The 26,982-nt window shown below is 40.5% G+C and overlaps 1 protein-coding gene, 1 non-coding gene and 1 pseudogene across 3 annotated transcripts; 1 reads left to right on the forward strand and 2 right to left on the reverse strand.

Annotated features, from left to right (window-relative positions):
- The first annotated feature begins 473 nt into the window (after positions 1-473).
- Positions 474-19,784, forward strand: EAPP (E2F associated phosphoprotein). 2 transcript variants are annotated; one of them, XM_065872168.1, is made up of 6 exons: positions 474-648; positions 3,831-4,012; positions 5,089-5,184; positions 6,197-6,314; positions 13,409-13,522; positions 19,206-19,784. In XM_065872168.1, exons 1-6 carry the CDS (start codon positions 575-577, stop codon positions 19,480-19,482), a joined length of 861 nt encoding a protein of 286 aa, XP_065728240.1. In that variant the 5' UTR covers positions 474-574; the 3' UTR covers positions 19,483-19,784. The 2 variants fall into 2 exon arrangements, with proteins under 2 accessions (XP_065728240.1, XP_065728241.1); XM_065872169.1 differs by lacking the exons at positions 6,197-6,314; positions 19,206-19,784 and having other exon boundaries at positions 575-648; positions 13,409-13,479.
- Positions 11,077-11,420, reverse strand: LOC136143251 (peptidyl-prolyl cis-trans isomerase FKBP1A pseudogene; annotated as a pseudogene).
- LOC136119478 (U6 spliceosomal RNA) lies at positions 12,582-12,688 on the reverse strand. The gene has a single exon (XR_010655480.1). It is a non-coding gene; the product is annotated as a U6 spliceosomal RNA (small nuclear RNA).
- Positions 19,785-26,982: the final 7,198 nt, after the last annotated feature.

Consider the following 26,982-nt stretch of genomic DNA (forward strand, 5'->3'; position numbering starts at 1 on the left):
TCCCCAACAAGTGTCTCCTTCACATCACTGTGACTCATGGGAGAGTATTATACCTCGAAAACAGTTGGGTGGAACAATAGTTGAAAACCAGGGAAGGGAGTTCCCTGGCGGTCCAGTGGTTAGGACTCCACGCTTTCACTGCTATGGGCCTGGGTTCAATCCCTGGTCAGGGAACTAAGATTCCACTAGCCAAAGGGCATGGCCAAAACTATATATATATATATATATATATATATATATATATATATATATATATATATATATATGCATACATATATATACACCCATACATATATATATATACGCATACATATATATATAAAACTTACTGATCTCCCCGCCACCTCCCCCTCCTCCGCCCCCCTCCGCCCCTCCCCCTCCCCTCCCCGCCCCTTCTCGCGGCCCCTCCCCCGCTTCCTCCTCCAGCCCCTCGCTTGGAAGATCTGCGCAGGCGCGCAGTGAGGGCGAGGACGTGCGGGCGGAAGTGGTGCTGGAGCGCTTTAGGAAAGGGACTTGCGGAGAAAGCAGGTACTCTGCTGACGCCTGTGGACGGTATCGGAGGGGGCAGGCCGCCATGAACCGCCTCCAAGATGACTATGACCCCTACGCAGTTGAAGAGCCTAGTGACGAGGAGCCGGCTTTGAGCAGGTAGGCCCCTACCCCGCCCCGGTCCCCGAGGCTTCGGGCCGAGGCCAGGCCGAGGCCTCCCCCTCTCGCTGCGCTTGCCGGACCCGTGCGGATCCTCTGTCCAACGGTTCGGGCCCCTGTCGCGCCTCGCTGTCGCCTGTGGGAGGCCGAGGGGGGTCTGGTGAGGTCGCGTAGCCACGGGGGAGGCGGGACCGACACTGGCGCGGGTAAGGGGCACATTCTGGAATTAAGCGTAAGATTCAAAAGCCGTGAAATCGAATCCTGCTTCTGCAGCTACTAGCACTGTGACCGAAGGCAAGTCCTTTATTGTCGGTTTCTCATCTATAAAATGGAGGTGTAATAAGTATATCACGAGTAGAGTATGTTGTGAGGCACATGGGAGTTACTGTGAAGTGACCATCATGAGACTAAACTGCAATAAACAGAAATAAGGGGGTATTTAACTTTTTTTTTGAGCACCTATTGTATGCTTGCTGTGGGCTACAAAGGTCAGTCATAAGATTTTTGTCTTTGACAGGTTTAACGGTAAAGTAGGGGACATAAGATAAATATATCTCGGAAGATATATGTCTCGGAAGTAAACGTGTATCTCAGAAGACCACTGTAGAAGAAGATGACCTGGGATAGTCACAGACGAAGTTCTATGGGAATTTCCAGAAGGGAGGGATTAATCCTATCTGGAGGAAAATTGCAGTTATGTTGACAAGAGATTTCCAGGAAAATTTAGCCATTTTTTAAGCTGTCAGCAGATCCTGTTCATAAACTTTAAAACATTCTGTACAACTAAGCTTTCAGTGGAACTGTCCTTCTTTCAGCCACAATGTTTCCTTATATTATCCTGAGGAGGGATTATAGGCATGGGAGATCACACTGCTCTGAAGATTTCTGTTGTGGGGAATGAGGATGGATTCCAAGATTCCCTTATGAAGAATTTCAATTAATGGGTCCAGTTTGTGAAACTGGACCTAGGCCTCAATTAGTAATTCAGTTTGATTGGGTTCAGTGTTTCCTGAACTTGAGCTATTCTGCCATTACCATCCCCGTATTCACCCCTCTTATTATTTAGTTAATCTTTTTCTTTAAGTTAATTTACATTTTTGTAGTTAAATGTCTTTTTTTTGGCCTCACGGTTTGCAGGATTTTAGTTCCCCGTCCAGGGATTGAACCTGGGCCCCCAGCAGTGGAAGCACGGAGTCCTAACTACTGGACCACTAGGGAATTCCCATGTAGTTAAATGTCTTTAAAGAGGCTTTATATTCCTGTGACAGTTGCTACTGGTAAGGTAACGGTAAAAATAAATACTTTGAAAACAAAACAGTGTTATTAGGCAGTACTGCCCGCTCAAGGCTCTGAATCGAATGCTCATTTTAAAAAGGGAGATTGTGTTAGAGAGGTGTTTAAGAGGTGTCTCTCAGGATTTGATTTTACCATACCTAGAAGTGAATCTTTTATAGCGTAGTACTGTTTCATGGAAGCTGGCAGAACACATGAGTCTTCTGAGTTGGAGACCCCTGACAGCAGAGCATACAGCATGGGCATCATGTTTGTGTTGGTTGCTCTTACTTCCCAACTCCTGTAGGGGTTACATGGAGAGGCCCAGGTGGGTGCTACACATTCATTGGGTTGGTACCATGGCTGAGGACCACTTGAGCTTGGAGAATCCACCTCTTTTACAGCAGGGAGTAAATATGCCACTAGATGCCAGTACCCCTCCTCCCACCTCCCAGTTGTGATAATCAAAAATATGTCTAGCTATGCCAAATGTTCCCTGGGGGGCAAAATTGCCCCCCAGTTGAAGAGTACTGGGGTAGTTCAAGGGTAGTAGTGAGAGCTAAGGCTGGAAAGATAGGTTGAAACCAGATTGTGAAAGGTTCTTTTGAATGCTGTACTTAGAGTTTTGGTCACGGATGATTTTCTTTTGGATTTGGGTAGTGATGTGATGAGAGTTCTTTAGGAATAACATTCTGGCAGCAGGGTTAAGGGTGGAAAGAGACCTGGAGATCCTTAGGCCATGGTGGTACAGGCAGAGTTAAGAGGACCTGAGTGAGGGAGGGAGACGCAAGAGGGAAGAGATATGGGAACATATGTTTATGTATAACTGATTCACTTTGTTATAAAGCAGAAACTAACACACCATTGTAAAGCAATTATACTCTAATAAAGATGTAAAAAAAAAAAAAAGAGGACCTGAGTGAATATAGTGGTAATGGAGAAAGGGAGCATGCTGTTCAGGATGAGGAATGTCAGATGGGGAATTTTCTTGGAAGTAGAATCTGGATAAGTCCTCTATCATTAGCAAAATTGATTGGTGTGAATTGTATTTTTCTTATTTACCTTCTGCTTGAGGCTCACAAGCATTGTTGTAGAAGAGAAAAATAGAGAAGCAAAACCCAGGAATAGTCTGTAACCGCTCATCAGATCATGAATAATTGAACATTATGTGTGTACTATTGATTATAGTAGAAAAGTCTTAGGCATTTCATCTTGATAACATTTCATTCCTTCTGATATCTCGTTTAATTCTGTCATACTGCTATTGATGGGGAAACCCAGGCACAAAAGGCCAAGGAAATTGGCAGAAATTGCTCAGGAGAATTTGGAATATAATTTAGCCCTCTCTCTCTTTTTAGTTCTCCGTAGCACTATGCCTTTTAAACTGTAATATTTACTTACTGTCTGTTACATTTTGTGTGGATGTATTAGCTATCTATTTGTTACATATATTAAGTTTTATTTACGTATCCAGAGTTTAAAACAAACTCCCAGTTCTGTGAGGTAAATTTTTCATTGCTGATGGAATTATGAATTGGTGCAGTACTCTTGGAAAGTAGTGTGATAATTCTAGAAGTCAGGAAGACGGTTGCATCTAATTTTAGACATTTAACCTAAGGAAATCAACAGAAACAAAATTATATATACGGAGATATTCATTGTAGTGTTTAATAGCGAAGAGAAATAACTGTACAGCATCTGCAAGGGGAAATGTTATGCAGACGTTAAAAAGTATATTTGGAAATATGCAGAAATGGTTGAACTATCAAGTGAGAAGAGCTGTATGTAATGATAGCTGAATCAAATGTAACCTTATAAAATTTAAATTTGTTGGGCAGTGAGATGATAGGCATTTGAAGTTATTTTAATTCTTTAATATTTATATTCTTTATGATTTAAATGTGTTCTAGTTCTGAAGATGAGGTGGATGTGCTTTTACATGGAACTCCCGAGCAAAAACGAAAACTTATCAGAGAATGTCTTACTGGAGAAAGTGAATCCTCTAGTGAAGATGAATTTGAAAAAGAAATGGAAGCTGAATTAAATTCCACCATAAAAACAATGGAGGACAAGTTATCCTCTCTAGAAACAGGTACATTTTTAGTTAGATTTTCATATAGATATTTTTCTAAGTTCCATAATGGCAGGGACCCTTATTTGTGCTCTGTTATGGCCCCAGCACTTTCACTAGGTGCTCAGTAAATACTCATTGAATGAATGAATAAATGTGCTTGGCAACCTGAGCGTAGTTTTCTTTCATTGCTAGTGAGAAGTTTCCTGTGTTGCTGGAAAGAGACTGTTTAGCATTGTTTACTTGTATGATTTCCTTTTGTAATTTTTACCTCAGGATAAAAGAAAAAAAGACATACTAGCTTATAGAAGTATATTTAAGGTTATATAGCACTGATATAGCAGGTTGAATGATGTGTCACCACAAATTCCTGTCTCATTTTAGTAAGTAATGAAACATACTTCATTTTGATACTTGGTTTCTATGTAAAATATATCTGACTCGAAAACTTGTTTGTGAAGGTAGGACTCCTCAGAATTGGTTTCCATGTTGTTATGCTATATATAACTGTTTAGAATTGAAAGCATATGTAATAATGATAAAGGCAAAAGCAGATGTTAATTAAGAGGAAGAATTAGGGATGCAGGCATATGATGGCATAAGTATAGGTGATGTCATGGCACTAGGCACAGCTGAGGAGAGGAAGAATGTGTCCTTGACTCATTCTGCCTGACTCTTTGTAGAGCTCTTATCCTCTTTCTTCTAAAGTTCCTTAAAACAAGATGTTTATTCTGTTCTCCACAGTATACTGCACGGCTGAAAGGTAGAGAGATATATGCCGGCAATGTGAAAATATGGCTATTTTATTTAATTAGATGTGCTTTTATCATTATTTATATATGCTTTCAGTCTCTTTGTGGGAAGGGGGAGAGAATAACTTTCTCATGATTTGGAACAGTTATTCAGGGAGGGGAAGTTCTCTGTAATTGCATAGGGCATAGAAATCCAGTAAGTCATTGATGTGAAAGTATTCTTCCACCCAAATGAAATTGGGAATGAGTTGATATCACTTTGAAGTGATGGAAGAATATATGGAGTTTTTTTCCTTGCCAATCCAGTATGATTCAGTTTTTAAACTTCCCTTATGGTTTGACTAGGGTCTTCCTCAGGAAATGGGAAAGTTGGAACAGCTCCGACAAAGTACTATGATGATATATATTTTGATTCTGATTCTGAGGATGAAGACAAATCAGGTAAGTAACATGTTTACCAGGTTTAGCAGTTATATTTTATGAAGGAAGGTTTACCTAGCAATTATTTGATATTAGGTTTTCCCTTTGAGTTTCATCTTTTAAGAAATTGCAGGCAGTTGATGTGAAAACAAAAGCAGGATTGCGCATAAGAACAGATGGGAACACACCTGAGGACAGGGACTGAGGGTGGTGCTGCAGCGGCATGTCTGGGGAGAGGAAGAGTGTGTCCTGACTCAGTATCTCTTTCCTCAGGGCTCTTGGCCCCCTCTTCCTTCAGGTTCTTTAGCACAGCAACATTTGCTTTCACAACTGCAGATAGTTTCTAGATTTTACTCTCTTGCAGAATTTTCCCTAACTTGTTGCTTTTTTTAAATCAATCAATCTCTCTGTTCTTTGGAATTGATTTTGTATAAATTTGAGCAAAGTTGAACACAATAACAAGAGCTAAAACTAAATTATATCAGTAATTATGATGGAATACACAAATAACAAATTTATATGGTAAGCAATTTTATATTTTTATATGTTGTTACATTAACATTGACCTGCCCAAGTAGGTCTAGTGTATGTGGATGACCATAGTTTTTTTTTTCCATTCATTTTTGTTCTGATTTCAGTAGCATTTTATGTATGAGAACTTATGGAGAATTTAAGAAAATAGTTTCTAGGGACTCCCCTGGTGGTCCAGTGGTTGGGACTCTGCACTTCCACTGCCAGGGCCCAGGTTTGATCCCTGGTCACGGAACTAAGATCCCACAAGCCGTGCAGCATGGCCGAAAAAAAAAAACTTTCTATTCTTAACTTACTTTGAGTGGCCTTTTTGGGACTCTGACGTCTCATTATTTGAACTCATTTCTGAACTTTATTTGGAGGAATAGTTTAAAATATTTTTTTAGAAAAATATAACTAGAAAAAATATGTACCTTAGGAAACAGGTTTCTTCATTTTGTATAAAAGAGGTGTGGATTTTAGACATGATACTTAGCCATATCGTTAACATTTTCAAAACTAGCACAGGTGACCAAGAAAAAGAAGAAGAAACAACACAGAATTCCAACAAATGATGAATTACTATATGATCCTGAAAAAGATGACAGAGATCAGGCCTGGGTTGATGCACAGAGAAGAGGGTAAGAACTTAAATTTAAAATTAGAATCTTTAGGAAAAATGATTAAAAGATGATTTTCGCTATATTCACATTTTGAGTGTATGTGTATATGTTTATACAGACATGCGTTAAGTTTGTGAAAAAACTGCTGAATAGTTTATTTTAAAAATGAAAAGCAAATTTCAGTCAGACCATTGGTTTTTTATTTATTTAAAAAAATATTTATTATTTATAATTGAAGTATAGGTGATTTACAGTGTTGTGCTAATTTCTGCTGTACAGCATAGTGACTCAGTTACACACACACATATTTAGGCCATTGGTTTTTTAAAAATTGTTGTCACATTCAGACTGTTATAGCTAGTCAGTCTCTCCCTTTAAGAAACAAAACTGACTTTTTTCAAATCAACAATTTAAAATTACTTGGAGATTAAGAGTTTATGTGGGGAATTCCCTGGCGGTCCAGTGGTTAGGACTCCGTGCTTCCATTGCAGGGGGCACGGGTTCAATTCCTGGTTGGGGAACTAAGATCTTGCATGCCGTGGTACTGCCAAAAAAGAGTTTATGTGGATAAACAGTGGATGTTATGTTTTCTACTTGAATGCTTGAATTGTTGTTTTTAATTATTTACAAATTTGATTTTTAAAAAAATTTTTTTATAGATCTTTATTAGAGTATAATTGCTTTACAATGGTGTGTTAGGTTCTGCTGTATAACAAAGTGAATCAGCTATATGTATACACATATCCCCATATCCCCATATCCTCTTGCGTCTCCCTCCCACCCTCCCTATCCCACCCCTCTAGGTGGACACAAAGCACGGAGCTGATCTCCCTGTGCTATGCAGCAGCTTCCCACTAGCTATTTTACATTTGGTAGTGTATACATGTCAATGATACTCTCACTTTGCCCCAGCTTCCTCTCGCCATGTCCTCAAGTTCATTCTCTATGTCTACGTCTTTATTCCTGCCCTGCCACTAGGTTCATCAGTACCTTTTAAAAAAATAATTAATTAATGGCTGTGTTGGTTCTTCGTTGCTGCACGCAGGCTTCCTCTAGTTGCGGCGAGCAGGGGCTACTCTTCGTGTGGTGCGCAGGCTTCTCATTGCAGTGGCTTCTCTTGTTGCAGAGCACGGGCTCTAGGTGCATGGGCTTCAGTAGTTGTGGCACGTGGGCTCAGTAGTTGTGACTTGCGGGCTCTAGAGCGCAGGCTCAGTAGTTGTGGCGCATGCGCGCAGCTGCTCTGTGGCATGTGGGATCTTCCCGGACCAGGGCTCGAACCCATGTCCCGTGCATTGGCAGGTGGATTCTTAACCACTGTGCCATCAGGGAAGTCCCCATTTTATTTTTTTTTTAGATTCCATATATATGCGTTAGTATACGGTATACAAATTTGATTTTTTAAAGTTGAGGTAAAATTCACATGACATAATGTTAACCATTTTAAAGAAAACAATTTAGTGGTATTTAGTATATTCACAATGTTGTGCAACCACTACCTATATTTATTTCAAACCGTTTTCATCATCCTAAGAGGAAACTCCATACTCATTTTCAAATTTGATTTGATAAAGGCTGATTTATCATAAAAGTGAAAGCTGGGCAACTTACAACTATTTTCCCCTAACCTAGCTGTGCTTCAGGATCACCTGGTTAGAATGAAATGCAAACCCTTGAGTCCTACTCTAGGAGGTTTTGATTCCGCTAGGGTGGGGCCCAGGAATCTGTACATGTCAAGCCCAGAGGGCTTGTGATGTTATGTGGGTCTTTGTGCACCACCCTTTAGCTTCCACCCTCCCACTTTGTCCCTTTTTCCTCTCCTAGTTTCACCAGTGCACCACTTCCTCCAACTGCCCCTTGCATTTATGTGATGAATATTTTTCACACTCACAGTGTGAAATGAACGTTTTAAGTGCTATGAGTGCTATTGAAATAATTAAGGAGCTTACGGTCTAGCTCCTTATTCTGGTAACAGAATTTGTCATGGAAGTAAGATGGAATGTATTTTCATTCTTACATAATCTTGAGAAAAAATAACATCTTATTGACTTATTCACATTCCTGTGTCAAGCAGTAGTTGCCTTTTAAGACCACAGAAACCAGCTTCAAATAATGAATTCACTACATTTTAAGCACCACAAGGACAGTGATTATACCTGTCTTGTTCAATGCTGTATGCCAAGCATCTTGCACACTGCTGTATGGGCACTTAGCACCTATTGAATGAATGATTAAGTTATTTTCTTGGGGTTTGGGTTTTGAAATTTGCTAAGCATTGGAGGTATTTAACAACAATTATGAAATATATACCACATGGTCTCAGTATTTTTCCTCACAAATATTTAAAGAGTTTAGGAAGTAATGCCAAATGATTTACATTTTGCTGTTCAATTTTTAGGTGTTTTCCATAAGCCCCTTTTAAGAATATATATTTTTATACTTTAGTGTCTTCATAAGCAGATTCATGCTTTATTCTTTAAATCAGCAAATATCTGTTGAGCATTTACTATATGCCAGACACTGTTCTAGATTCTTGAAATACAACGGGGAACAAAACAGACCAAAATCCTTAGGCACTTAGAGCTTACAACCCTTGCTTTTTTTTTTTTTTTTAATAACTTTTATTGAAATATAGTTGATTTACAATGTTGTGGGTTTTTCTTGTTTTTTTGGCTGCATTGGGTCTTTCTGGTGCGCAGGGCCTTCTCATTGTGGTGGCTTCTCTTGTTGCGGAGCACGGGCTCTAGGACCGGCTTCAGTAGTTGTGGCACGCGGGCTCAGTAATTCTGGCTCGCGGGCTGTAGAGCACATGCTCAGTAGTGGCTCACGGGCTTAGTTGCTCCGCGGCATGTGGGATCTTGCCCAGCCAGTGCTCGAACACGTGTCCCCAGCTTTGGCAGGCGGATTCTTAACCACTGCACCACCAGGGGAGTCCACAACCCTTGCTTTTTATTTTTTTAAATTTTTAAAAATTTTTATTTATTTATTTATTTTGGCTGTGTTGGGTCTTCGTTGCTGCTCACGGGCTTTCTCTAGTTGCGACGAGTGGGTGTTACTCTTCATTGCGGTGCGCGGGCTTCTTACTGCGGTGGCTTCTCTTGTTGCAGAGCACGGGCTCCAGGCAGGCAGCCTTCAGTATTTGTGGCATGTGGGCTCAGTAGTTATGGCTCACGGGCTGTAGAGTGCAGGCTGAGTAGTTGTGGCACACGGGCTTAGTTGTTCTGTGGCATGTGGGATCCTCCTGGACCAGGGCTCGAACCTTTGTCCCCTGCATTGGCAGGTGGATTCTCAACCACTGAGCCACCAGGGAAGCCCAACCCTTGCTTTTTTTTTTTTTTTTTAAATATACTTATTTATTTATTTATTGGCTGCATTGGGTCTTCGTTGCAGTCTGCGGGCTTCTCATTGCAGTGGCTTCTCTTGTTGTGGAGCACGGGCTCTAGGCGCGCGGGCTTCAGTAGTTGTGGCACACGGGCTCAGTAGTTGTGGCTCACGGGCTTAGTTGCTCCACGGCATGTGGGATCCTCCCTCACCAGGGCTCGAACCCACGTCCCCTGCATTGGCAGGTGGATTCCCAACCGCTGTGCCACCAGGGAAGCCCCAACCCTTGCTTTTTAAACGTAGCTTTATTGGGTTTTTTTGGTTTTTAATTAGTAGACTATTTTTTAGAATAGTGTTTTTTTTTTTTTTTTTTGAGAAAAGCCAGCATAAGGCACTTTCATTGCAATAATGAAACTCATATGTAGTGCTGGGGGTAGCTGTAGGGCTGCGGGAGTAGGCAGCAATTTCTCTCACCAGATCACTACACAGGACAGCAAAGGGGTGAGAGAGGGTGAAGGAGAAGCCAGCAAACTGAGATCAGCACGGGGAGCTGAGCATCAAAAAACAGGAGATGCTGAAGCTGTGATGACCAGCTTCATTTTCTTAAGACAGCACTCGGATTTGTTATGATGGCTGGGCTTTCATGGGTGTTGTGTCTACAAACGGCACCTTCAATTTAACTTTCGATTGAAATTCTTAAAATTTAGGAAGTGGAGCTTGGATAGCTATGAGATTACAAAAGTCCTAAATATCCATTAGAAAAACCAGAGGATGGAAAAAGAAAAAAAAAATCCAGGCCATGAATTAGGCTTCAGAGGTCCCTGGCTGGCCCAGGGATAGACACCTGTAGTGTCCAACATCTCAGTGAAAACGATCTGCTTTCAAAAGGCAGAGGGTTAAGGGGAGGGTGGAGGTGGGACAGTGGAGGCAAAGGCTCTCCCCTTCCCACTTTAGTTTTGGGTAGGGCTTTTAATTCAGCCCGAGGACGTCACTTAACTTGGAGAATAATTTGGCCCTCAAAAGCATCTCAAATCTGCTATGGCTTTGCAGTTGCAACAGCAAGAATGTTTAATATATAATAGATAAAACTTTCATCCAAAAAAAATATATATATAGATTATTACCCCCCCACACAACAATTCCTATTCTAAAGTTAACCCATTACTTGTGCTGTTAATACTTGAATAATACGTAACTGGAAACCTAGATCCAAAGGACTGAAACCCAGCGTTCACCCCCAAATGAAAACAAACTAAAATGGGTAACTTGAGGTTTATGGCATATAGTTCAGGTCAACACACATACAAGGAGAAAGGGGAAGAGCAAAGCCGGTGACAACACATTCAGTCTGGGAAGATATTTATACAGAGTGTAGTGGAACATCAGGGAAAGCTCCGTATGGACTCGCTGTGCTCATCTGGAGGCACCAGATCCTTCCATGGCACATCCAAGAATGGGGAGCTCAGGGAGGAGGCCATTCCTGACATTCCAGTTTTAGAAGCTCCACGTCAAAGATGAGAGTGGCATTAGGTGGGATGATGCCTAGGTGCCCAGTGGCACCGTAGGCATCGTCTGGGGAGATAGCTTGGCTCTCTGACCCAAGCTCATCTGGGTAGCCCCTTCTTCCCAGCCTCGGATCACTTCCTGCTTGCCCAGCACAAACTTAAAGGGCTTGTTTCTGTCCCAGGAGGAGTCCAGCTTCTTTCCATCTTCAGGCATCCCCGTGTAGCGCACCACGCAGGTCTGGCCGTGCTTTGGGAAGGTGCGCCCCTCTCCGGGGGAGATGGTCTCCGCCTGCACTCCCATGGCGGTGGCAGTGGCAGTGGACGCCGGGCGGGCAGGCAGCGCGACAGGCGGCGTGGACTGGCAGTGGATCTTGCGGCAGTTCCGCTGCTGTGCCAGAATAGTTTTAGGTGTGCAGAAAAATTGAGCCGATGATGCAGAGAATTGCCATGGTACTGCCCACACCCCCCGCAACAACAGCAACGCATGAGTCTCCCCTGTTGTTAACGCCATGCGCTAATATGGTATATTCGTCACAGTTAATAATCGATGCATTATTGTTAACTAAAGTTCATACTTGATTCAGATTTCCTTAGGTTTTTTTTCTCTTTTTTAAAAATATCCTGTTTTACCTTTGGGTAGCAGTTGTATTTAAAGCTCAGTCATCTCTGTCACATTATTGATCCTGCACCGTCCCAGTGAAGCCCAGTGGGCTTCAAATGACACCCTTTATTTATTTATTTATTTCTCCACCACGTGGCTTGCGGGATCTTAGTTCCCTGACCAGGGATTGAACCCACACCCTCAGCAATGCAAGTGTGGAGTCCTAACCACTGGACCTCCAGGGAATTCCCCCATATTTCCTTAGTTTTTACCTAATACCCATTTCTGTTTCAAGAGCCCATCCGGGATACCATGTTACATTTAGTTGTTATGTCTCCTTAGGCTTTGCTTGGCTGTGACAGTTTCTCAGACTTTCCTTGGTTTTGATGACCTTAACGGTTTTGAGGAGCACTGGTCAGGTATATCGTGGGAGGCTCCCCTATTGGAATTTTTCTTTTTCAGCAGCAGAACTCAAGTTTATTAAAACAGCTATGACAAGTATAACAAAATCTACATCTGCCTGTGCTAGGCCAGTGTAGCTCTGTACAAACAACAAGATAACGCTAGATAATGACAGTTAGCACTTTGAAAGCATAGTATACAAAACAACATATCTTCATCAAAAAAAGAAAAACAAAAACACTTCATAAAAGTGGGGAAAAAAATTCTCCCCGCGCCCCCCAAAGGAGGTCTTCACAGGCTGGCCAGCTCCATCCCAACTCTGAGGTATCAAAGGAGTTCCAAGTGCAAACTGAAGGGATGAACAAGCAACTCCCCCACTCCCACATCCGTTAAACGCACAATGCAGCTGATCTTGTGGTAGAGTGCCTTTTCATGGAATGATTCAACAATCATAGATAAAAAAATATGGAATGCTTCGTGAATTTGCGTGTCATCCTTGCACGGGGGCCATGCTAACCTCCTCTGTATCGTTCTAATTTTAGTATATGTGCTGCTGAAGCGAGCACTGGAATTTATCTAATGTTTTTCTCATGCTTAGACTGGAATTAGAGGTTTTGGGGAGGAAGACCACAGAGGTAAAGTGCCGTTTTCATCACTTTGTATCAAGGGCACATACTATCAGTGTGATTTATGACTGTTAATGTCGATCTTGTTCACGATAGTGAAGTAGTATTCGTCAGGTTTCTCTACTGTAAAGTTACTCTTTCCACCCCTTTCTGTACCATACTCTTTGGAAGAATGTCACATGTTTAGCCTAGACTTAAGGAGTCTGGAGTTATGCTCCTCCTCCTTGAGGGGAGAGTATCTTCATAAATTATTTGTAATTGTTATGTATGGGAGATGTGTCTATTCTCCCCCATTTATTTATTTATTAAGTCATTTATGTCAGCATGGACTCATGGGTATTTATTTATATTTTGGTTATAATTCAATACTACTTTATTTTGATGCCCTAATTGTTTTGGCTTCAGTCATTGGGAACTCTTTCAGTTGGCTCCTGTGCCCCTTTAACATTCCTGTCTCATTGTGGGTTTTTTGTTTTTTCTTTCTGAGCACTTTCTTACTTTCTGGCCCTACAGGATGTTCCAGGTCCATCTTGTATGCCCCATTCCTGGAATCAACCATTTCTCTAAGGGGTACTGGTTTCTTTTATTGGGAGAGTGGCATTTGAAAGCAAGATCTGGCTTTAATGTGTTTCCCCTCTTCACCTTCTTTTTCTGTTCTAGCTACCATGGTTTTGGAATACAGCGGCCACGTCAACAACAACAGCCTTTTCCAAATAGTGATGCTGTCTTGAATTGCCCTGCCTGCATGACCACACTGTGTCTTGATTGCCAAAGGTAATGGATAAAGGATAACAACACACACACACATACACACACACACACACACACACACGAAAAAAAAACACTTGGTAGTCCTTGTTTAAATCAGAAATAGACTTTTGAGGTACTTAGGAATTCTGATAAAGTTCTTTCCTCATATATCCCTGGTGCTGCATGACTAATCTTTATACAAATAATTTTTGTTACACGTAGTCTGTTATAAATAGGTTTTCTAATAAAGTACTTGCCAGTGCTGACAAGGGTTCAGTAAAACTGCATATTTGTTGTGGAATGACAAAATCTCTCAGATACACTCTTATTTCTTTTTTCTGTTGTGATAAAATACATGTAACATAAAATTTACTATTTTAACTGTCTTAAAAATTTTGCTGTAAAAGAGTACTTCATTTGAATATTCAATTTATTGTCAACTAGACCATTTAAAATTTTTTTAAAATTTAATTTAAAAAATTTAGTTTTTAATTTTTAAAAAAAATTAAAATTAATTTTTACTTTATTTATTTATTTATTTGATTGTGTGAGGTCTTAGTTGCGGCAGGCTCCTTAGTTGCGACTCTCAGGCTCCTTAGTTGCGGCATGTGAACTCTTAGTTGCGGCACGCATGTGGGACCTAGTTCCCTGAGCAGGGATCGAACTTGGGCCCCCTGAATTGGGAGCATGGAGTCTTAGCCATGTCGCCACCAGGGAAGTTCCTATTTTTAATTTTAAATAAAGCTGTTTTCCCAGCTTTATTGAGATGTAATTGACATACAACATAGTATAAGCTTTAGGTATACAGTGTAATGATTAGATATTCAAATATATTGCAGAATGTTTACCAAAATAAGGTTAGTTAACACAGCTGTCACCTCACATAGTTACCTTTTTTTGTGTGTGTGTGGTGAAAACTTTTAAGATTTACTCTCAGCAGTTTTCAAGTATGCAGTACATTGAGTATGCAATATTGAGTACAGTATTGTTAACTGTAGTCATCATGCTGTACCTTTCATCTGCTGAACTTATTCATTATAAGTACCTTTTGACCGCCTTCATCCATCTGCCCTTCCCCACCAACCACCAGTTACTTTGTTTCTATGAGTTCAGTTTTTTTTTTAGATTCCACATATAAGTGAGATCATACACTATTTGTCTTTCTCTGGCTTTTTTTACTTAGCATAATGCCTTCAAGGTTCATCCATGTTCTTACAAGTGGCAGGATTTTTCTTTTTTATGGCTGTATAATATTCCATTGTATATACATACCATATTTTCTTTATTCATTCATCTGTTGATGGACATGTAGGTTGTTTCCATGTCTTGGCTATTGTAAGTAAGGCTGCAGTAGGTTTCTGGGAGGAAGACCACAGAAATAAAGTGCTATTTTCATCACATTATGTCATGGGCACAAACCATCAACATGATTTATGACTTTTTATTTTGTGGTATGCGGGCCTCTCACTGCTGTGGCCTCTCCCGTTGCGGAGCACAGGCTCCGGATGCACAGGCTCAGCGGCCATGGCTCACGGGCCCAGCCGCTCTACGGCATGTGGGATCCTCCCAGACCGGGGCACGAACCCGTGTCCCCTGCATCGGCAGGCGGACTCTCAACCACTGCGCCACCAGGGAAGCCTGATTTATGACTATTAATGTTGACCTTGATCACCTGGCTGAGGTGGGGGCCCAGATATCTCTTTTGAGATAGTGATTTCATTTCCTTTGTATACATACCCAGAAGTGGGATTGCTGGATCATATGATTGTTCTATTTTTAACTTTTTGAGGCTCCTCCATACTGTTTTCCATAGTGGCTGTACCAATTTACATTCTCTCCAGTAGGGCACAAGGGTTCACTTTTGTTATTTCTTGTCTCTTTGATAATACCTTTTCTAACAGGTATGAGGTGATACCTTATTGTAGTTCGGATATGTGGTTCCCTGATGATTTGTGATATTGAGTACCTTTTCGTGTGCCTGTTGGCCATTTGTATATCTTTTTTGGAGGAATGTCCATTCAAGTCCTTTGCCCATTTTTAAATCGGATTTTGTTTGTTTTTTCCTACTGAGTTGTATGAGTTCCTTATATATTTTGGATATTAACCCCTTATCAGATATATGATTTGCAAATATTTTTTTACCATTCCATAGGTTGCCTTTTTATTTTGTTGATTGTTTCTTTGCTATGAGAAGCTTTTTAGTTTGCTGTAGTCCCACGTGTTTATTTTTGCTTTTGTTTCTTGTGGTTTAGGTGTCAGCTCCAAAACATCATTGCCAAGACCAATGTCAAGGAGCTTTTCCCCTATGTTTTCTTCTATGAGTTTTATAATTTCAGATCTTACATTTTAGTCTTTAATCTGTTCCAAGTTAATTTTTGTCAGTGGTGTAAGTTAAGGGTCCAGTTTCAGTTTTTTGCATATGAATATCCAGTTTTCCCAATACCATTTATTGAAGAGACTGTCTTTTTCCCATTGAATATTCTTGACTCCCTTGTCAAATATTAGTTTATGGTGTATGCATGGGTTTATTTCTGGGCTCTTGATTCTGTTCTGCTGATCAATGACTTTGTTTTTATGCCAATCCCATACTGTTTTGATTACTATAGCTTTGTAGTATAGTTAGAAATCAGGACGTGTGATGCCTCCAGCTTTCTTCTTCTTTCTCAAGATTGCTTTGGCTATTTGGAGTCTTTTGTGGTTCCATAACAAATTTTAGGATTTTTTTTCTATTTCTATGAAAAATGCCATTGGAATTTTGATAGGGATGACATTGAATCTATAAATGGCTTTGGGTACCATGGACATTGTAGCAGTATTAATTATTCCAATCTATGAAAACAGGATATCTTTACACTTATTTGTGTTTTCTTCAATTTCTTTCATCAGTGTTTCATAGTTTTCAGTGTATAGATCTTTCACCTCCTTGGTTAAATTTATTCCTAAGTATTTTATTATTTTTGATGAGATTGAATGAGATTGTTTTCTTAATTTCTCAGTTTCTTAGTGAAAATGCAATAGATTTTTGTTTATTGCTTTTGTATCCTGAATCTTTACTGAATTTGTTTATTTAACATTTTTTTTGTGGAGTCTTTAGAGTTTTATATATATAAGATTATGTCATCTGCAAACAGACAATTTTACTTCTTCCTTTTCTATTTGGACACCTTTTCTTTCTTTCTTTCTTTCTTCCTTTCTCCCTCCCTCCCTCCCTCCACCCCCCTTCCTTCCTTCCTTCCTTTTTTTTTTTTTTTTTTTTACCTGATTGCTTTGGCTAAGATTTCCAGAAATACATTGACTGGGAGTGCTGAGAATGGGCACTCTTATCTTGTTCCCTATTTTAACCATTTTAAGTGTACAATTCAGTGACATGAACTACAGTCACAATTGTACAGCCATCATGACTATCCATTTCCAGAACTTTTTCGTCACGCCAGACAGAAACTCTGTACCCATTAGACAATAATTCCCTATTCTCCACCCCTACTCACCCCAGCCTCTGGTAATCTCTATTCTACTTTCCTGTTTGGATTGTTCATTGCTAGTGTATAGAAACACAACAGATTTCCATGTGTTCATTTTGTACTCTGCAACTTTGCTGCATTAGTTTATTAGCTCTAATAGTTTATTTGTGTAATCTTCAGAGTTTTCTACATATAATATCATATCATCTGTGAACAAAGTAAATTTTATTTCTTCCTTTCCAATTTGGATGGCTTTTATTTCTTTTCCTTTTTCTTTTTTTTTTTAATGAATTTATTTATTTATTTTTGGCTGTGTTGGGTCTTTGTTTCTGTGTGAGGGCTTTCTCTAGTTGTGGTGAGCGGGGGCCACTCTTCATCATGGTGCATGGGCCTCTCACCGTCTCAGCCTTCTCTTGTTGTGGAGCATAGGCTCCAGATGCGCAGGCTCAGTAGCTGTGGTGCGCGGGCTTAGTTGCTCCGTAGCATGTGGGATTTTCCCAGACCAGGGCTCGAACCCGTGTCTCCTGCATTGGCAGGCAGATTCTCAACCACTGTGCCACCAGGGAAGCCCTTATTTCTTTTTCTTACGTAATTGCTCTGATTAGAACTTCCAGTACTTTGTTGAATAGAAGTGGTGAAAGCAGGCGTTTTTGTCTTGTTCCTTGTCTTATAGGAAAAGTTTTCAGTCTTTCATCATTAAGTATGATGTTAGCTATGAAGTTTTCATATGTGGTCTTTATTATATGGAGGAGGTTTCCTTCTATTCTTAGTTTATTGGGTGTTTTTATCACGAAAGAGTGTTGAATTTTTCAGATTTTCTTTATGCATCAATTGAGATGATCATGTGTTTTTTTCCCTTATATTCTATTAATCCAAATATACTTTTGCCCTTTTCCTCTCCTTTTCTTTATTTTCTTTTCTCTTTTTCTGGTAGCCTTATAAATGTCTGGCTTAGTCCATGTTCTGAATCAGGTTAACTGAAATTAAATGATGATGTTAGGTGGTGGATTTGTTCTAGTTACTAATGGGAAGCCAGATGTAATTTACTCTTATTAGCTAGCTTGAGGTTTCTGATCATCTGCAACAATTAATTTTTGTACTCTCCATATGAGCTGTTAAGCTTTTTTTTTTTTTTTTTGGTGGTAAGCGGGCCTCTCACTGCTGTGGCCTCTCCTGTTGCGGAGCACAGGCTCTGGACGCGCAGGCTCAGCGGCCATGGCTCACGGGCCCAGCTGCTCTGCGGCATGTGGGATCTTCCCGGACCGGGGCACAAACCTGTGTCCCCTGCATCGGCAGGCGGACTCTCAACCACTGCGCCACCAGGGAAGCCCTGTTAAGCTTTTTGTATATAAATTGACACCTAGAATATGAAATAAAGAAAAAGTAAAATATCTTTGTACTTAAGTTGCTTCTCTTTTAAATTAAACCATGTTACCATGTTACAGGGTTCCTATACCCAAACAAAGTTGCTTCATGATCTAACAGTAGAAATTGGGCTTGGTAAAAATTGTGTTCCATATTAAGATAGGATTACAGTACGGTGGAGTATAAATGAAATTTTTATGGTTTCGTTTTGAGAAACACCAGCCTGGTAGTGGTGGTGGTGGAAGAGGAGATGAGAAGGCATAACTTGACTTCACTGTTTCTAACCAGATAGATATTTCTGTTGCATGATGTTTAAGGGGGAAAAAAAGGAGAATAACTTACTAAGTCAAGAAAGAAGTAGGAAAATATTAAGTGTATGAGGAGAACAAAGAAAACATTATTCTTTAGACTGTTGGAGTAAAGCTAAGAGTGGACGTTATAAATCAGATGCTCTTTAAGCTTCTAAAACTGTAGCTTTTACTAAAATAGTGACCAGAATGGCACTACCTAGTAATGAGAGGAGGGCAGAGTCTCAGGTCACAACAGGAAAAAGACACAGTCAAAGATTTTTTAAACATTACCTCTCAGGTTTCCAATAGCTTTTCCTTGTCTAAGGTGGAAGAGCAAATCAAAACATATTTTTCTGAGATAAAAATTACTTATAGAGCAGTAGAAAAGAGGATATATTCATCAGTATCTGTTAACAATTCTCTTCCTGTTCTTAAAATAACTCTTAAAAACTCTTTAATTTCCCGTTTTGTTCTCATGTTTTTACTTTGGTTGGTATTTCAGTAAGTTTTTGGTATTCTCACATTTTATCTAAATGTGTAACTATTAAAATAGAATGTAAATCCCAATTCTCCATTTCATTTTCCTCTTAGGCATGAATCATACAAAACTCAGTATAGAGCAATGTTTGTAATGAATTGTTCTATCAACAAAGAAGAGATTCTAAGATACAAAACCCCAGAGAACAGGAAGAAAAGGCGAGGCCATAAGAAGATGAGGTCTAACCAAGAAGATGCTGCGGAGCAGGCACAGACAGATGTGGAAGAAATCTATCACCCAGTCATGTGCACTGAATGTTCCACCGAAGTGGCAGTCTATGACAAGGATGAAGTCTTTCATTTTTTCAACGTTTTAGCAAGCCATTCCTAAATAGCTAAGTTGGCATTTAGTTGCCCAGTACTGTATACAAGGCAAATATGGACAGTTATATTCCTCCTGCCTACTCATCTCAAGTGACATTCTGAGTGGTTATTTGAGGAAGCAGTGTTTTGTCTTTATCTTTTTGAAAAAAAATGGTTATCTACCTTCATCCCTCCCCTTCCTTTTAAAAAAAAATGTTTCCCCAGCTCTGATGGGACTTGTTATTCATTCTCTTTTTGATAGATATTTGGAAATGGGCTTTTTATATATTAAAGCTCTTTAGAATTAAAATGTTCTGGAGTTACAGGTAACTTTTGTTTCAGAGTGTTATTTTTATTTTTTATTTTGGATATACCCTTGGTGTGCTTAATCTAGAAACTGTTTCCTCACTTCTGTCTATATATATATATTTTTTTCTTATTTTAAATTGTGGTATAGATGCTTTACAACGTTGTGTTAGTTTCTGTTGTAGAACAAAGTGAACCAGCTGTATGTATACATATATCCCCTCCCTCTTGGACCTCCCTCCCACCCTTTCTGTCTATATTGTTTTTGCTGAGAAGTATCTTTATTTCCCTTCTAACCCATAGGATGGAGTGAATAGTATTAATAACTGTTACAATTACATGAAGTTAGTATTGGGGTGCCTTGAGTAATTAACATAGGTCTTTCCTTAAAAGGGTGGTACTTAATCAGTATTCTAAACTTAATGAATTAACACAGTAAAATAGAAATTTGTGGTAAGGAAGAGCAAACTCACCCTCCAGCCTTAGACTTAAAAATTTTGTTGCTGTCGCTTGTACTACCATTTATTCCAGAATTTCTCTTGCCAGCAATGAAGGTGTGTTTGTTTTTGCTCTTAATAATAGAAAAATTATTAGTGGCAGCTTGGAGGAAATTGCATTGTAGGCATCTGTACATTTTAGCTTTTTAAAAGAGTATGATTGGGGCTTCCCTGGTGGTGCAGTGGTTGAGAGTCCACCTGCCGATGCAGGGGACGTGGCTTTGTGCCCCGGTCCGGGAAGATCCCACATGCCGCGGAGCGGCTGGGCCCGTGAGCCACGGCTGCTGAGCCTGTGCGTCCGGAGCCTGTGCTCCGCAACGGGAGAGGCCACAGCAGTGAGAGGCCCGCTTACCGCAAAAAAAAAAAAAAAAAAAAAAAGAATATGATTGGACTGTTTCTAAAAACAACATTAGGAAACTCACAGTCCTCTTATTTTAATAGAGATGTGATACAGTGGAAAGAAATCAGGAAATAGGTTTTTTTTTTTAACATCTTTATTGGAGTATAATTGCTTTACAATGGTGTGTTAGTTTGTGCTTGACAACAAAATGAATCAGTTATATATATACATATGTTCCCATATCTCTTCCCGCTTGCGTCTCCCTCCCTCCCACCCTCCCTATCCTACCCCTCTAGGTGGTTACAAAGCACCGAGCCGATCTCCCTGTGCTATGTGGCTGCTTCCCACTAGCTATCTACCTTACATTTGGTAGTGTATATATGTCCATGCCTCTCTCTCGCTTTGTCACAGCTTGCCCTTCCCCCTCCCCATATCCTCAAGTCCATTCTCTAGTAGCTCTGTGTCTTTATTCCTGTTTTACCCCTAGGTTCTTCATGACATTTTTTTTTTCTTAAATTCCAAGGAAATAGGTTTTAATTCAGGCTCAGCAACGCTAATCTTTGGCAGGTCTGTTCCTTTGAGTCCCAGTTTTCCACTTATAAAATGAAAAGGTTGGAGGAGAGCAGTGATTCCCCACAGAGGTCAGGGCTCAAGAGAGCTTGATGGGGACCTCTGCATACTCCCTCAGAGAATGATACACCTCCAGAAGGGAAAACATATCCTTTCCACCTCCTTGTATTTTGCACTTTCTAAAAGCTACACATAAGGTGAACTGGAACCAGTAATGGTGTGGTGTTGGTAAGAATTAGATGGAGGTAAAAAAATGATAAAGAATTTGCTTTTAGGAAATTTCCAATGTCTTAATAGCATACTTGATAATTTTTATGATATGCTGATACCTGTCCAGTTGGAAGCAATATATGTACTTTTAAACATTTCAACATGTTGCCAGATGATAACGTTACAGAATAACACTATTAGTCTGTTTATTTATTTTATTTTTTATTTTATTTTTTTGCGGTATGCGGGCCTCTTACTGTTGTGGCCTCTCCCGTTGCGGAGCACAGGCTCTAGACGTGCAGGCTCAGTGGCCATGGCTCATGGGCCCAGCCGCTCCACGGCATGTGGGATCTTCCCGGACCGGGGCACGAACCCGTGTCCCCTGCATCGGTAGGCGGACTTTCAACTACTGCGCCACCAGGGAAGCCCTAGTCTGTTTATTTTAACCTTGTGTTTGCCTTATTGTAACTTTGCAAGATGTCTTTCTGTCTTACTATCATTGCAAACCCTACTTTCTTCCTAGATTGCTCCACCACCCTCATTGTACCCTTATTTCCACTTGAGTAGTAGTATCTCAGTGGTGTTACACGTAAAGATCACCTGGAGCAGATATTAAAAAGACACATTGTTGGAGGCCCTACTCAGAATGTGACTAAATAATAAACATGAGGCAGGAAATCACAATGTCCAAAGATATAGTTTGTAACAGTAACAACATAAAGGGGAAGGACAGAACTGTATAGAATCAGTTTTGTATACTACTAAAGCTGAATTCAAGCTAGTTTCTTAGAAATGTAAGATGACAGTTGTAATCCAAAGGGTAACCATGAAGATGTTGCAACAAGAAAATATAAAGTGATCCATGAATAGACTATAATACATTTAAGTATTACAAAATATAAAACTATGTACAATTATTCTTTATGTCCCTTTAACTTAAAAAAAAATCCTTGAAATATTACTTAAAGGAGATTGGTGGTCAACACTGTTTTGACTTCAAGCAGAGAGGGCTGCAACAATTTTTCTGCCTCTTTTTTTTTTTTTTTTTTGTCTGTGCCCCTTGGCATGCAGAATCTCAGTTCTTCGACTAGGGATCAAACGCGTGCCCCCTGCAGTGGAAGCATGGAGTCTCTTTTTTTTTTTTTAAATTAATTATTTTTGGCTGTGTTGGGTCCTTGTTGCTGCATGCAGGCTTTCTCTAGTTGCAGTGAGCGGGGGTTACTCTTCATTGCAGTGTACGGGCTTCTCATTGCGGTGGCTTCTCGTTGCGGAGCATGGGCTCTAGGCACGCGGGCTTCAGTAGGCATGAGGGTTCAGTAGTTGTAGCTCATGGGCTTAGTAGTTGTGGCTCGCGGGCTCTAGAGCGCAGGCTCAGTAGTTGCGGCACACAGGCTTAGTTGCTCCGCAGCATCTGGGATCTTCCCAGACCAGGGATCGAACCCGTGTCCCCTGCATTGGCAGGTGGATTCTTTTTTTTTTTTTTTTTTTTTTTTTCGGTACGCGGGCCTCTCACTGCTGTGGTCTCTCCCGTTTTGGAGCACAGGCTCTGGACGCGCAGGCCCAGCGGCCATGGCTCATGGACCCAGCCGCTCCGCGGCATGTGGGATCTTCCCGGACTGGGGCACGAACCCGCGTCCCCTGCATCGGCAGGTGGACTCTCAACCACTGCGCCACCAGGGAAGCCCTGGCAGGTGGATTCTTAACCACTGCGCCACCAGGGAAGTCCCAGAAGCACAGTCTTAACCACTGGACTGCCAGGGAAGTCCCTACCTCAGTTTTAATGCATACCTTTGAGTATTTTTTCTTTTGTTTTCTTAGGATGCTGTTATTTACAATGTTGATTTACAATTTGATTACATTCAGATTATTCAACAATCATAGTGCTTTTCACCATAACCTCATATTTTGTAATTTTAATTGTTTTCCTCTAATCTGTGTGTTAAACAGCTACACATGAACCTTAAAGGATCACTTGTAGCCTTAATCTGCCCCAATTCCTTTTTTAAGTGAAGCATAAATTATTTAATATTTAAATGAGGCTTAAATAAAACATGTGGGCCTAGCTTGGCTCACTGTATTAGTTTTTATTGCTGTGGAACAGATGACCACAAACCTAGTGGCATAAAGTGACATATATTTGTCATCCCATAGTTTTTGTGAGTCAGGAGTCTGGGCATGGTTTAGCAGTGTCCTCTACTGAGGGTCCGAGAAGGTTGTAATCAAGTTATTGGCCAGGTTGGAGTCTTATCTGGAGACTTGACTGGGGAAGATTCCACTAGCTACTCCACTTCCAAGCTACTGCAAGTTGTTGCAATGTTGTAGGACTGAAGTTGCTGTTTTCTTGCTGGATGTAAGCCAGGGGCTGCTCTCTAGAGGTGGCCTCCTGCCTCTAGATGTGGAAATACAGCATTAGATACACTACTTGTTAAATCTGTCACTTATGTTTTAAAGGGTCCAGGATGTATTTAGGCTTATATGTTTTGCATTTCCATGTATATCATACACGACCTGTTTGTGCTTGCTTCTTTTTTTTTTTTTTGACTGCACCTCACAGCATGCAGGATCTTAGTTCCCCAGCCAGGGATGGAACGTGTGCCCCCTGCAGCGGAAGCACAGTTTCTTAACCACTGGACTGCCAGGGAAGTCCCTGTGTTTGCTTCTTTTCTGAGCTCCTCATCCTCCTAGCCCCTGGAAGTTTTGCCCTCACAACCCCCCAGCCCGCCCTTGCAGGAATCACTGCCCCCGCCTCTCTGAACTATGATTAGTGATTTGGAGCTGAAGGAGACAGGCAGTTAGGGAATGGAGGGAGAAAAGGGAGACCCTACCCTGTGTCATCAAATATTAAGATGCACCCATATCCAATGCTGAAAATTTTTCTCAAAAATTTTTTGAATGGATTATTCTTGTTTTTGAAATTATTTGAGTGTGTTGACTCATGATTTGATGTGAGTTTTAGGCAATCGTTGTGCATATGTGAGAATTCCTGAGAAATGCAAAAAGCTAAAGTCCTCATTATTTTCAAATGTAGGGAAATTTGTATGTGTTTTAAAATGAAAAATTAATGAAGTTTATATATAAATTTAATGAAGCATCTCTTAATTTTGTAGTTTTGTTTTCTTATTTAGAACTGGTACCTGCCCTTTTCATGCCCAGATCTCAGACATTTTCTTGTACATTTTCTTTTCTGGAAAAGCTTGTGGGCCCTGGGCACTCTGCCTGCAGTGCCAAATGGATAAATTGGATTTGTTTGAGTCTTCCTATGGATCAGTAAGGGGACAAAAAGTTGGCAGTAGTTTATCAACATCCCATATTCAGATAATTAAGCAATTTCAATAATTCTTAATAGCATGACAGATTTTACTATCTCTTAATAGATGTTGGCTTATGAGACCTAGGGAAGCACAGGAAAGTTTCTTTGGCATGAAAGCAACTCTAGGCAGAGTACTTTTTATTTAGATTGATGTGTTGCTAGGACTGCCATAACAAAATACCAAAGACTCGGTGGCTTAAACAACAGAAATTTATTTTCTGCCAGTTCTGGAGGCTGAGAGCCCAAGATCAAGGTCAGCAGGTTTGGTTTCTTTTGAGTCTTCTTTCCTTGGCTAGCAGAAGGCTGCCTTCTTGCTGTGTCTTCACATGATCTTTCTCTGTGTGTATGCATGTCTGTCCTCATCTCCTCTTAATAAGGATAGCAGTCATAGTGGATTAGGGCCTACCTATATGACCTCATTTGACCTTAATTACCTCATTACAGATCCTGTCTCCAAGCGCAGTCACATTATGATGCACTGGGGGTTAGGATTTCAACATATGGAATTATGAGAGGATACAATTAAGCCCATAACAATTGTCATCCTTTATTTTATGCAATAGCAAAGTTGATGATAAAGCACATTGCAATTAAGGTGAATCTTATTTCCTACCATCTTCCAATGGGAATATACTGCCCTCCCACCCCTCAAAGAAACATATCAATAGGAGAGTAAGACCTTAAGCTAGAAAGTGGAAACAATTTTGAATTCCTCAGTACCCTCCAGATCCTCTCCCCAAATCTTTTTCTTTTCTTCTTCCAGTTTTACCAAGTCTTTTCTTTATGTTGTCTTTCTTTAGTCCTTCCTCAGGTGATGAGCATACCTTCCAGATACAGAGTTGCTCCATTCCATGTGGTAGATTCTATACCTTGGCTCCCTTTTCCCCCGTTGTCTGAGATCTCAATGAACTTTTTTAAAAAATAATTTTATTTATTTATTTATTTTTGGCTGCGTTGTGTCTGTTGCGGTGCATGGGCTTCTCATTGCGGTGGCTTCTCTTGTTGCAGAGCACAGGCTCTAGGCACGCGGGCTTCAGTAGTTGCGGCTCGTGGGCTCAGTAGTTGTGGCTCACGGGCTCTAGAGCGCAGGCTCAGTAGTTGTGGTGCACGGGCTTAGTTGCTCTGTGGCATGTGGGATCTTCCCGGACCAGAGCTCGAACCAATATCCCCTGCATTGGCAGGCAGATTCTTAACCACTGTGCCACCAGGGAAACCCCCTCAATGAACTTTAAAAAAAAATTAATTTTATTGAAGTATAGTTGTTTTACAATGTATTAATTTCTGCTCTATAGCAAAGTGATTCAGTTATGCATATATAGATATACATTCTTTTTCACATTCTTTTCCATTATAGTTTATTACAGGATATCGAATATAGTTCCCTGAGCTATGCAGTAGGACCTTGTTGTTTATCCATTCTCTATATAATAGTTGCATCTGCTCACCCCAACCTCCCAATCCATCCCTCCCCTCGCTCCCCGCCCCCGGCAAACACAAGGCTGTTCTCTATGTCTGTGAGTCTGTCTCGTAGATAAGTTCTCAATGAACTCTTCTTCATCCACCTCACCCATCCCCCTCTTTTTTTTTTTTTTTTTTTTTCGGTACGCAGGCCTCTCACTGTTGTGGCCTCTCCCGTTGCGGGGCACAGGCTCCGGACGCGCAGGCTCAGCGGCCATGGCTCACGGGCCCAGCCGCTCCGCGGCATATGGGATCTTCCCGGACCGGGGCACGAACCCATGTCCCCTGCACTGGCAGGCGAACTCTCAACCACTGCGCCACCAGGGAAGCCCTGTGACTCTTTTTGAATTATGGTTTTCTCAGGGTATATGCCCAGTAGTGGGATTGCTGGGTCATACGGTAGTTCTATTTTTAGTTTTTTATGGAACCTCCATTCTGTTTTCCATAGTGGCTGTGTCAATTTACATTCCCACCACAGTGTGTGGTCTTTTGAGAACAGTTTTTTTTTTTTCCACTCAGTATAATGCCCTGAGATCCATCCAAATTTTTGCATGTGTTAATAGGTCATTCCTTGTTTATTGCTGAGTAGTATTACATTTTCTCTGTGTGATACAGTTTGTTTAGCCATTCAGCTATTGAAGGAGCAATTGCTTTTTAATAAAAAGGCAAATGCCCACTTTAATCATAATTCTGGATTGCTTTTTTTGTGTTAACACCTATGTTTTTACAAAGCACAATAAACTAGGCTAGGTATTTTTAATTTTTAACGGATAACAAGGTTTGAGACATATATAAATGATGTCTATATATGATATAAATTATAGTTATAACTAGCAG

Source organism: Phocoena phocoena, chromosome 2 (assembly GCF_963924675.1).
Source record: "Phocoena phocoena chromosome 2, mPhoPho1.1, whole genome shotgun sequence".
Classification (NCBI taxonomy): Eukaryota; Metazoa; Chordata; class Mammalia; order Artiodactyla; family Phocoenidae; genus Phocoena; species Phocoena phocoena.

What these genes read in the sequence shown, in the direction of transcription:
- EAPP (XM_065872168.1), top strand. Translation starts at nt 575, where the DNA reads ATGAACCGCCTCCAAGATGACTATGACCCCTACGCAGTTGAAGAGCCT. An exon ending in GTTATCCTCTCTAGAAACAG is followed by an intron (nt 4,013 to 5,088) that starts GTACATTTTTAG and finishes TGGTTTGACTAG; the next exon opens with GGTCTTCCTCAGGAAATGGG. An exon ending in GTTGATGCACAGAGAAGAGG is followed by an intron (nt 6,315 to 13,408) that starts GTAAGAACTTAA and finishes TTTCTGTTCTAG; the next exon opens with CTACCATGGTTTTGGAATAC.